Source organism: Diospyros lotus, chromosome 3, assembly GCF_014633365.1.
Source record: "Diospyros lotus cultivar Yz01 chromosome 3, ASM1463336v1, whole genome shotgun sequence".
Classification (NCBI taxonomy): Eukaryota; Viridiplantae; Streptophyta; class Magnoliopsida; order Ericales; family Ebenaceae; genus Diospyros; species Diospyros lotus.
The window spans coordinates 12022197-12035063 of NC_068340.1; the positions used below are offsets into that span (position 1 = coordinate 12022197).

At 36.8% G+C, this 12867-nt stretch overlaps 1 protein-coding gene across 1 annotated transcript; it reads left to right on the plus strand.

Annotated features, from left to right (window-relative positions):
* Nucleotides 1-43: 43 nt before the first annotated feature.
* On the plus strand, nucleotides 44-6270 carry LOC127797675 (cytochrome b-c1 complex subunit Rieske-4, mitochondrial-like). Its single transcript, XM_052330776.1, has 2 exons — nucleotides 44-396; nucleotides 5327-6270. Exons 1-2 carry the CDS (start codon nucleotides 219-221, stop codon nucleotides 5968-5970), a joined length of 822 nt encoding a protein of 273 aa, XP_052186736.1. The 5' UTR covers nucleotides 44-218; the 3' UTR covers nucleotides 5971-6270.
* The last annotated feature ends 6597 nt before the right edge of the window (nucleotides 6271-12867 follow it).

The window sequence follows — 12867 nt, forward strand, 5'->3', positions numbered from 1 at the left end:
CATTTAATTTAATATCAAAATTATTGGAACCCGTTCTCCAGGGGCAGTTGGCCAGGCCAGGCCGGGGGATCTATTTTCTTTCGCATTTTTGGCTGCGTGCATTCTCAATCTCCTCTCGTCTCTTCTTTCCCATTAGACGGAGCGAGTAGTCCCGTTGAAACCCTAGAGACGCATCACCAGAAAGAGACAGAAAACGAACCAAGAAGAAGAAGAAGAAGATGTTGAGAGTTGCAGGGAGGAGGCTGTCTTCTCTCTCATGGATGAGGTCGGCCCAGACATCGCCCTTCGTCGTTAGGAACGCTATCACCGGCCCCGATTCACCCTCCGGCAGCCCTAAGTCCGCTTGCTCACCCCACGCGTTTTCCGTCAACTCCATGTTTCTCGATCAATTCAGAGGTCAGAGCTTTCCTCTCTCTCTCTCTCTCTCTCTCCCCCTTTGAAAATTTGTGATTCAGATTTGGGATCATATCTACTGATTAGCTAATTATTCTTAAATATTCTATGATTCTTCGCTCGTTGCTCGAGGAAACAAAATCGCGCAGTTTGTCTGCTGGAAAGTGGGAGCCACATGCTCGATCAATTTGCTATTTTTCCCATCTTCATGGAATTGCTTAATGACTAAATGCAGGATTGGATTTCAATTTGTGCCATATACGACTATAAACGATTGTCCTTTTTCCTCCAAAAAAATGCTTCCACGGCTAAAGTCATCTCTTTTTTTTTTTTTTTTTTTGTGGTTTCCAGATCATCAATGGTGCTATTAGCTGTTAAATTTTGAATATTCAAGATTGACCTACATATATTTCTGCACGTATGAGTCCTTATATTATGGTATAAACCAATACATGAACAATTACTCAGGCAAGTTTTTTTTAGACACCCCACCTCGTCAGAATTACTCGAGTCATGCTGGGGTTCTGAACCCCAGTCACTAGGGTTTAATCTTGAATCCCACCAGGGGCTCAACCTGCACCACCATCTGGGTTTAGTTCTTTGAAACGAGAGAGAAAGAGAGAGAGAGAGAGACCATTGTCGCCATCATTGTTGCCAAAGGAGAGGAGATGTGCGGGGGGGGGGGGGGGGAGAGAGAAAGGGAAGTTCCATTGTCAAGAGAGGGAGGGAGGGAGGGAGGGAGTGAATGAGGACATTTTTGGCATTTTGAAAATTTTATGTTGTATAAAAGTAGAGAGGAAAATGAGTTGAGTAATATAAATTCAGGGGAGGTTATCTCAAAATGTTGAGGCCATTGCCAAACCTCAAGGGTGTTGGATGTAATTTACCTTTATGATATTTTGATTTTGTAAAATTGGGGTTGGCTCAAAACAACCTCTTTGCATTGGGTAAGGCTTTATACAAAAATGATCCTCTCTGGATGTTCAAAAAGTAGGAAGCCTGTGCATGAGGAACGCCCATGTAGCTTCATAGATGTCAGCCTTTGATGCTTGTAGTATAGTGCTAAGTAGTAGTTAACCCTCTTTTTGCCTTTACTTTCCCCCCGTAGTGAGTTCTATGAATGTGCAATTTTAATCTTCCTCCTTATATCACGTAAACTTATAAAATTTAAAATACCACTTTTATTTCCCTCCTTAATTCTCCAATGTCAATATAAACACTAAAATAGTGTTTGTTAACCAAGATATGAGATAGAAAAAGTGGGATATGAAAAGCATTCTAGACAAAGGTGTTTTCTACTGTGTTTGTTAAATTTATCTGGCTATCCACTGAAAAGAAATCACTTAACTTCTAATGTGGGATTTTATATATAAATTTATCTAGAGAGAGGGAGATAAATTTATCTAAGATTTTACAGATAAGAAAAAAATGACCTATATGTCCCTCATCTCATAAAAGTACAATTCTCAATATATTCTAAAAAATTTAACAAACTGTCTAATAGAAATCTTAGAATGCTTCCCGGTCTTATTTTGACAATTCCATATCTTGGTCTGAAAAGCATTTTAACATTATCTTGATGCAATCTTATTTTGTTCATTTTAACGAACGCTACCTAAAGAGAGAAAAGAAAACCCTCTAGATGTGCTCCCTTCAATTGTTGCAATGCAGAAAAGTGGATTGATGCAGTCTTTTGAAGAAAAGAGGAATTATAAAGCTCTATACATGGCTTTTATTTGTCATGTACTAGGTGAAGTTCCCCTTGGAAGACTGTGGGTAATTAATTTTATCCCTTGTTATTGCTTTGTTGGACGTCAGTGTTGTTTTTCAATCTCCCCCTTCCTCCATGTTTTCCTTCATTATGAAACTTCTGATACAACTGTTTGATGCATCACGAGTTACCACACTGAAATCTACAAATGTGACATAAGGAGCCCTGTTGAATTTGGTCAGATGAGTGGATTTTGAACCTGAATTTTGGTTAGTTTTTAAAATCATTATCGATATATAAAGAAATAGCAAGAGTAGTTTGGGAGGGTCAACACTTCTAGAAAAGGAACTGTTTGTTACTTGTTTATAAGTAATTACAAATTTAATTATACAAGTAAATAAACTTGTCTTTTTAAAATCAAGTCTATTATAGTTAACTGAAAATGGCACACCAATAGATTAGCCAAAAAAGAAAGAAAATGATACACCAATGTGTTACTACCATACATGTACAAATAACAAAAGCAGTGTGTCAACTAGTAAGGGAATCACAACTATGCTTTTTTGCCCTTCATGTTGTCAACCTGTTTATAACATTTTATTGTTAACATGCTGAATAAGGTGGATTCTTGATTTTTTGTCACTTTGTTTATGAGGCAGGTAAAGATTTGTTTTATCCTCTCTTTTTCCCTCTTGTTGAGTAGGGTTTTGTTTTACTTTATATTTGTTGAGTAATGGCAAGCCTGGAAAGGCACCTGGCAAGAATAGGCTCATAGCATTAGATCAGATTACTTCCATTCGTATTCTGATATGGAATCTGTGAGTTTGACATGCTTTCTGTTGCTTCTTTCATTGCTTTGTTATCCTTCCTCTATCCCCTCTAATTCCCAAAAAATGTGTCAAGATGATACCAGGTTGGTTCTGTTCTCAAGATGAATCAAAGATTTTTTTTTTTGACTGGCTACTGATGTAATATCTTTGTCAACTATGTTGGCTTCCTCCAAGTTGCTGGCATGACTGCCATTGATTACTGAGGTCAGCTTAAGCAGGATCCAAGATAGTGTAGTTCATCAAACATTTTGCCAAGCAACTATTTGTGTAGGCCTGGTTTGAAATCCTTGCAAATTCTAGTTTTCTGTTTTCATTTTCAAAATTTTGGGTGAAGAAACTGTTATGGTCCATTGCAAGGTATGGGACTTGTCCCACATTGGGAAGTATGGGCTATTGGTGTAGGGTTTATAACCTCTTTAGCACCCTCCTCTCAACAGGTAGCTTTTGAGGGTGAGTTCTACTTGAGGGTTATAATAGAAACACAAAAAATTCTGTCTGGTTAGGCATTTTTGTTTTAAAAAAACCAACCATATTTTCTTTTTTGCAATAAGAAAAAAGGAAAAACCAAATTGGCGTGTCTTTTATGTTGAAAATGGTGGTTAGTTCTCAGCCTCTGGGCATGAGTTCAAGTACCAGTCAGGGCAATTTTTTCCCGTCTCCCATTTGTGCTTCTCTCTCCTGTTAATTTTTTGAAATTGTAACTAATAATATTCTTCATACTAATTTTAAAATTTATTTTATTACATCTGAAATTATATATGATAAAAAATAGGGTAAATTACAGATGACACTAGTGTTTCCAATTTGACTAGGACCTCCCTTGTTAACAAGTTGTGTAAATTGACCATTTTACCCATAATTTTTACATTCTCTCTCTCTCTTCCTTAGATAAAATATAGTTTAATTATAGAAAATAAGTTTAATTACAAAAAATATAACAAGAAACTAGAATACTATATTTTCTAAAATATAAATATAAACTAATATATATAAATATATTTACAGAAATTATATGAATATAATAATAATAAACCTAAAGATATTATCTAAAAATTAGACATCTATATAAATATAAAACAAATATATATAATATGTATTTTCTAAAAATATACTTTATTTTTAGAAAAAAAAACAATAGAACTAAAAAAACAAATCACGGATGTTGGTAGGCTGTCATTGCCAGAGAGGTGATCATCAGCCAAGAGGAAGCCCATTGCTGGGGTTACGTATCCTCAATGATGGAGGAGGAACCCCATCACTAGGGTTCTGCAAACCAAGTGATGGGAGTCACAACAGAGGAGGAGAGTGATAGGAGGGGAGGAGGTGAAGGCGAGAGCCTTTAGCACTTTCTGACTCCCCCTACCTTTATCACATAGTCTAGGTGCCAGGAGAGAGAGAGAGAGCTACCATGGCTACCGTCTACTACCAAGACCACCGAAGGAGAGGAGAAAGAGAGGAGAGTTTCACTAGAAGCAAGAGGGAGGAAAGAGAGAAAAGGGCATTTTCAAAAGTTTAATGGTTGTTTTATCACAATAGGAGAGAAAGTGTTAAGAGTTTTTAAAAGTTGGAGGTCTCTGTCATCTATTGGACCAAAGGGATACCACCTTTAGTTTCACTAAACCTCTAGGGAATTGGCTGTAATTTACCCTAAAAAATATGAAGTGAATTATTACATATATCCAATTACCATATTAAATAAAAAATTGTCAAAAATGGTTCTTTGTTTGTGAGAATTTTGAGAACGTCATATAAAAGATATGTTTAGTTTTCATTTTTTCAAAAGAACAAAAGTTGAACACAAAGAATGTTAAGAGTAGAAATGAACACATAAAACTAATGATGTTATTGGTTGGTGGTTAGCTGTTAATGTAGTTTGTCTTGTTGACATGAAAAAAGGGTAACTCAATGCAGAATATTACCTCCATTTATGAGGTGCAGGTGTGTCTGATACTCTTTTTCTTGGTTTTTGCCTAATAATTTTAACCATCAGATTATTGTGCTTCTTGCAATAGCAAGTATAACGTAGCCCTTTTTAGCATCATAGTGATGGGAGACCTTCATCATTACCATCTTATATGATTGCTGTATAGGTTTTCCTTGGTGGAAATGTTTTTGTTCGATTTTCTGATTGCTGTGGATTGTTACATATTAGTAATTGAATTTGGTAGATGAATTTACGTTGAACCAGACTTCCCCTGAAATAAATTCATACATAACATATTGTTTTTTGGTTACAGTAATTGACATGTATTTTTCTTCTTCAATGAATACAGTAAATTGACTTATTGTTCCTGGATTTGCATTTTGATTTCTTGTCTCACGGTTTTTTACAATCAATAACATATATATTTTTCTTTTGTGATAAATACAATAAATTGGCTTATTATTCCAGGATTTTCTTCTGATTCCCTGGCTCCCACACATGACGCTGGTGTAATCCCAGACCTCGCAGCTACCGTGGCAGCTGTCAAAAATCCCACCTCAAAAATTGTGTATGATGAGTACAACCATGAGCGCTACCCCCCTGGTGACCCCAGCAAGCGAGCATTTGCATACTTTGTCTTGACTGGTGGCCGGTTTGTGTATGCTTCGCTGATTCGTCTCCTGATACTCAAGTTTGTCTTGAGCATGTCTGCCAGTAAAGATGTTCTTGCCCTTGCCTCCATTGAGGTAGACCTCTCCAGCATTGAACCAGGAACTACTGTTACAGTCAAGTGGCGCGGTAAACCAGTTTTCATCAGGCGTCGAACTGAAGAGGACATCAAGTTGGCCAACAGTGTTGATGTTGCCTCCCTGCGCGACCCACAGGAGGACGCTGCTAGAGTCAAGGATCCTGAATGGCTTGTGGTGGTTGGAGTGTGTACGCATTTAGGCTGTATCCCGCTGCCAAATGCTGGCGATTTTGGTGGTTGGTTTTGTCCATGTCATGGTTCGCACTACGATATATCTGGCAGGATCCGCAAGGGGCCCGCACCCTTCAATCTGGAAGTGCCTACTTACAGCTTCATGGAGGAAAATAAGTTGATGATCGGGTGAGGAAAAATAAGTTGCATGGTGGGTGCATCTTAAAGCATCTTCTGATGTTTGTTATTTTCCTCCAAGCCTGGGAAAGTGGAGAATAAGTCAGGAGCAAGTTTATACCCTCTTTTTGACCTATTCATTCAGTAATGCTTTTTTATCATACGACTTTGGTAGGCGTAGGAGGGATCTGAATAATAATTAAATTCAACTGCCTTCCAGTTCCTGTTGTGCATTTTTTGTATGTTTTCTTTTCAAGTGGATAAAAACTTTTGGAATATATTTCACCTAATAATTAATTTGGGGATGCTTTCCTTCCTCTGCTGTAGTATTGTATCTGTAATATGGTAATTTGGATGTGATGGATGCCCGTCCTATGGTTCTATTTTGCCATTTCAGTTGACAGCCAGATGAGATCTGGATTCTGGGTGGCCATTCCACCCGCATGGATGGCTTCCTTCCTTCCTGGTCCTTGATAAATATTTGCAGGTTGGCTGCCATAACGGATGTTATCATGTATCGTCCTTCTAGCATTTAAGCTGAAGAGCGCTCCAAATCCAATCAGTTCAAGTCATACTTCAACGCTGACGATGATTTCATGGTGTGAAAAATTATGAGGAATATCTACAAAAATGTACTAAAATTTGTTGCAGTATTTGCGCTCTATTAAATTTACTATAATTTTACAAAAAGTTTAATCAAACCCATTTTAACCAAATTGAGACTTCCTCAAGGTTAAGTTCATCGTGAAAGGATTTTTTTTTTTTTTTTATAAGTATTCATTGAAAAAAAAAATCACATAACATCCAGAGTTTTTATTAGAATGTACTCTGAATATCTCAAAGAAAACTAAAGAAAAACTAAAAGTGATCTCTACGCATTCCTCTGCACATAGAGGAAATATGAAATTTGTTAGAAAAAATCTTCAAAAGATCGCTTTTGCAATTATACACACAATCTTCACTTTATTGATGAAGTAATCTACAACTCTATGCATTAAAAATTCTTGACAAATTTTCAAGTCCAAAAGAATTATTTGAAGATTTAACCTACAAGATTGCAAGCCCATATCAACTCCCATAAGTAGTTCATTGATTTTAAGGAAAGATGAAGTTGGAAAATCAGTTGATAGAAAGTTGTATAGAAGCATGATGTGTTCATTACTATAGTTGATAGAAAGTTGTATTAGAAGCATGATGTGTTCATTACTATACCTGACTACATTAAGACTAAACATCATGTTTAGTATTTGTTTATTTGGTAGGTTTCAATCAAACCCCAAAAGATTCTCTTAAAATTGTAAAAATAATCTTTAAATATCTTAAATCATCCTCTAGTCTTGAACTTTTCTATCCTAAATCAAGTACTTTTGATTTAGTTGTTTACACTTATGCGAACTAGGATGAATGTAGGTAGAATAGAAAAAGCACTAGTGGATTATCCCAATTTCTATGGTTTGTTAAGAAGCAAAACATTGTTCCATTATCATCTACCAAATCTGAATTTATAGCTGTGAGGAGCTATTATGCACAACTATTGTGGATGCAAAGACATTCGAATATAGGTATGAGGCATCTAGATGTGGCTTGTGGCATTCAAATGTGAGCAAAGGCATTCGGATGTGCCTTTGGCTTTAAGTCTTGTCTTCGAATGAAAGGCTGATATATTCGGATGTCTTCCTTGAGTTCTTGTAGGTGACATTAAGATGTGGGGGTGAGACAGTCGAATGTGGCTTGTGGCATTCAAATATGAGCAAAGGCATTCGGACGCCTATGCTTTCAAGAATTCGATTAACCCTTCCATCTAGATTTTGACCTTGATGCAGACTGAATCTCTCAAAACACAAACACATAAAAGTTGTAGATCTTTCTTTTTTCATTCTATAGCATCTTGAATCATCTCAATTGGAGCTCGGACGAAAGAGTTATTGCCCAAAATACGAAGAGATGTTGAATCTGTCCAAAATCTCAATTTTTTCATTTAATGCCTCTCATATCCGGATATATGTCTTGGCATTCGGATATGTTGATTTGTAGCTCTGTCTTGCATCCGGATGATTGACTAGATATTCGAATGGGCCTTCCCACATTTGGATACCCTCTTTAGCATCCAGATAAGCTTTTCTGAAAGCGACTTTTTAGGCCACTTTCTCAACCCATATCTCGAATTTTTGGCCGTGGATAACTTTTCATTTGATTTTGCCACGCGTTTAAATCTACATATGTCTGTCTCTTTCCCATAGATATATACACAGAGAGTGAGTGAAGAGAGGGATATTTATAGAGTGTTAAGTAGAGAGCAAGAAGAAGAAAAAAAAGAAAGCATGAGAAGAAATAAGGGTCTACTAAGTTTCTGGGTTTCATTTGCTCTTCGTCTTAGGCAAGCTCTCTTTCTTTCTTTCCCTTACATGTTCAAGCTTCTTATTCTCTTCTTACTTCTATAATGTCCATTGTTGACTTGTGAGATTTTGCCACTCTATGCCACTCTTAAAGAATGGTTTTTTTTCCCCTACTGTTGAGTTACGTATAGATAATATATGTATGTATATTTTGAGGATTATAGGCAGGCTCTGCCACTTTCTCGTTGGGTTTATTTCCCTACTGTAATGTTTAATTACTGGAGGTTGTAGTTGGAGTTTTCAAATAAACTTGTTATTTGAGGATTTATTGAGGATATTTTCACTTTTGAGTTACAGATGGTATATTTTTAGGATTATAGGCTTGATCTTGTTAGCATCCTTCATTTTTGTTGGATCCTTACTCGAATGGTGAGTCGTTTCTTATGAGCCATAAAGGGCTTGGTTCTCCCTTCTGTTTGTTGTTGGAAGGAAGCTAGGATGCTAGGGTTATGTTCTCATTAGATGTTGTGGTGGCTGAGAGTATTTGCATGTGTTTTCTTTAATTTCTAGTACTTCATCATTTCAAATGCATGCAGGGGTTTGGGATTATGCATTTAAGGGTTTCCATGTAACTGGTGTGCTCGACTACGGGCATGATAGATGGTTTTAAATATCTAGGTTAGCTAGTCACGAGCACTGCATCGTATGTGACTTTCTATATGGGTGAGCAAGGCTTGATGCATGGTTTTATGAGGGCTATGTATCATGTTTATGCTTAATATGTCATTGCATTATATTTGCGCATTGCATGGTTACTGGCGTCATGTGAGTGTGTTGTGATGGATTTACGGACGTAGTTGGCGTGCTGAGATGGGTGTTGGTTACTCCTACCTGAGCGAGCTTCAACTTGAGTTTATGTTTTCGGACATTCTAGCATGCCAAGCGAGCTTCGGCTCAAGTTACGGGTGTTGGTCGTTCCCACTCGAGCGAGCTTCAGCTTGAGTTACGAGCGTTTTGGACTTGGGTGCTAGTGCATTTTATTTAGACCCTAAGATCCGATATGTGCATATTTTACTATGTGGTGTTTTATATATATGTCATGAGATTCATGGACATGGGATGTGTGGTTATTGCACGTGTGTTGCAGATTACTCTTTAGCTTCCATACTCTTGTTGGCCTTTCTTTCTTATATACTTATTGAGTCTTGTGACTCACTCTTACTTCTCTTCATTCCAAGTAAAGGCAAGGTTAAGTGTAATGCCCCAGAATTTTATAAATAAAGGTGCTTGATTCTTCGAAATTCTCGAGCCTAAGTATAATCAATATTTTGGGAAATAGGAATCTAAGGGTATAGTTTTTATTTAATGTTAATTGCTATGTATACTTTTTGGAATATTATACCCTATTGTATATTAATAAAAATATATATATTATTGTATATTAATATATTTTTGGGATATATCTTATTGTATATATCTTATTATATATATGTATGTTATTATAAAAAAAAAATAAGTGGGCAGGTGGGGCGTGGCAGAGGCCGGCAGCCATATAATAAAAATAAGTGGGCAGGTGGGGCATGGCAGAGGCCGGCAGCCTCTATGGCTGCCAACCAAGGCCAAAGCTGGCCACGTGAAGGCCTACCCATAGGGTTTCAGAGCCTAAGGAAGTAGATCAGCACGAGGATGGTCAAGATTGGCTGGATAATCGGCTAAATGGGGTGTGTCATTTGGCCAAAGCATCGCTGGAGAAACCAAGGTTATCGTGGCTGTTTTTGAGCAATTTTCAAGGGGTTTTGGGGTTCCCAGTGGCCGAGGAAGAGCCTGAGGACCAAGATTTGGCCATGGATTGGCCTGAAAGGCAATGATTTCGACTATAAATAGTTGAAATTCTAACCAAGAATAGGGGCATTTGAAATCGGGTGTTCGGGAGCTCATTGCATCAAATTAGCAAAGGGATTCTACTCTAGGTGAGAAATGGGGAAGATCTGGAAAGTTTGGAAGGAAAAAAAACAACGGAAGGTTGGTTTCAAGTGATCGTCGGAATTGCGAGGGGGTCGCCGGAGCTGAGTCTTCAAGTGCCAATTTGAGGTATGAATCGAACTCTTTTTCAATTTTAAACACCATATTTGAAATCAAGAGGTTGGATTTAGGGTATGAGGGGGCAATCGAAAGGAGTTTTGGAAGCTAGAAAGATGGCTGGCAGCGAAAAGGCTGGCTGAGGAAGACGTGTGGCGAACACACGCCTTGTGGCTAGAGAAAGGAAAAAATAAAGGAAAAGAAAATGAACAAAGAAAATTTGGAAAAAATTATGAAAAATTCTAGGAAAAATCCAAAAAAAATATTTTGGGGATTTTGATGGAAGAAAAGTTGGAAAAAAATTAATTAAGGATGAATTTTATTTGAATTTCTTTGTTAGGAAAAATAAGGAGGGGAAAATAGGAAAAAATTAAGGAAAATAGGATGCTAAATTTCTTGAGTAAATTCAATGTCTAGGGAACACTGGGACATAGGAAATATTTGTAGAAAAACTCAACACGAGTTTTGAGGTGAGTATTCTTACCTAAAGGGTTATTTTCCAAAAAAATACGAAAATGCTTTATTTGCCATATTGTCATGTGTTGAGATGCATAATACATTTAGAAATGCATTCATATGATGTGTTGTGATGTATATGTACATTCATAATATTTCTTAGCATGCATCGCATGTGAAATGATGATGTCGTTAATCAATCACGGATATTGTAAGCACATCCCGCCCTTGCAAGTAGGGTCACAAAATGATAATTAGCATAAAAGGAAATATTGTAGTGTATTGCATTTTACATATCACGCATGGAATTTTATTAAATGAAACCTCACTTAGATGATTCAACATCTAATTTGAGTTGTACCCCTGGAACATTCAAATGTTCTAAATGAGGCTTGCAGCAAAGCAGAGGAAATGTAACGACACGAGATGTCGTGTCAGATGAAGTTTTAGCAAGTTATTCATGTACTATACCTCTTCATGAAAGTGCGGATATGTCTTAGTCATGTTGAAAAACTTATATTCCGTTGATAATCAATCTTGTAAAATAAAAGAATGTTATATATCACGACTTATGTTTGAGTATCAATCATGTAATAATGTTATGTTTTCATGTTATTTGAGGTTCGATTCTTAGCTTTCGCATTTGATATTTATGGTAATTCTCATTCGAGATAAATGAATGGAAATCTTGGGAGAAATATGAGAAAATATATGGTGTAGCATTAGTTTTTTTTAAAAAAAAAAATTATCACAGAATTGTCCTAAGTTATAACACGCTGGAAATATGAGATGTTACACTAAGTATAGGGACGAGGCTAGCAGTCCTTGAGCTATCCCGATAGGTGGTGTACAAGGCAGTATTAGTAGATCCTGATTTAGTGTGTGTATCTTTTGATATTATGCCATGGTTGTGTAGCTTTTAGTGCTTAGCATGGTTTTGTATATATACATGTATATACATTGTAATCCTGTGGACTGGTTATCTTTTGTATGCATGCCTAGGATGTATGTTATGCTTCCGTTGTCTTTTCTTCTGTATAAGTACAAGCGATCCTAATTTAGCATGCATGGCAGGTCAAAGTGGTTCCTCTTATGTTTTTTTACCAATTGTGGAGATCTCGCTTAGGCTTTTCAACTTGGCTAGAGTATCCGGGCAGGGGTTCCACAAGAACAACCATATAATATCGCTGATATCCTAATCCACCAACACACGAAGATCCATGTCATCTCAGGTCTAAATGTTAGTGTTGGCACCCTAATGCTAGATTTAGATGGCATCTAACACTTATATTTATGGGACTAATGATATAATTCTTGTAAAATGTAATAAAATATGTTCTCATATTTAAGGTTATATCTTTATTCATAGCTCTTCAATCATATATATATATATATGAATGAGTCATTAGATTTCCTGTTGAAGGTTTTATTCTTAAGTGTTAAGAATGTGTGACAATTGACCTTTGTAATAAGGATATTTTAATGACAATTTCTAGTCCTTAGACTTTTCAGATGGGGACTATGATTAGTCAAGTATGAACTAGTACATGGGATACTACATTTGATTAGTATGAGATGCTAATGGTAGAAGATGGTGACTTACATGCCATAATCTATGAGATGGATATAGTATACATGTGGGTGAATGTTAGTGGAACATCCACTGAATATGACGCATGTGATAGATCACATGGCTCAGAGGATCTATGGTCAATCATAGGCTTTGATTAAGTTATTGGTCCTTCGACCGAAGGCAACACAAGTCTTATGTGTCAATGCCAGAGGTTTATCGTTGCTAAGAACCATCTGATTATCTGGTGGGAAATGCACTGTGTGGTTCTTGTGCAGTGGCATATAGAGACAAGTGATTGCTAATAGGATCCATCAACCTTTGGCGTGAGGTGAACATCCTATGCAATCAGTGGTGGTCTTGATTGTAGAAATCCCTAGCCAGGGTATACTTGATTGGAAAGTGTTTCAATGTAGGAAAGAGTTCTAATGTGTCGTCTCAATCTTATCACACTGATTTTGGCATAGTCATC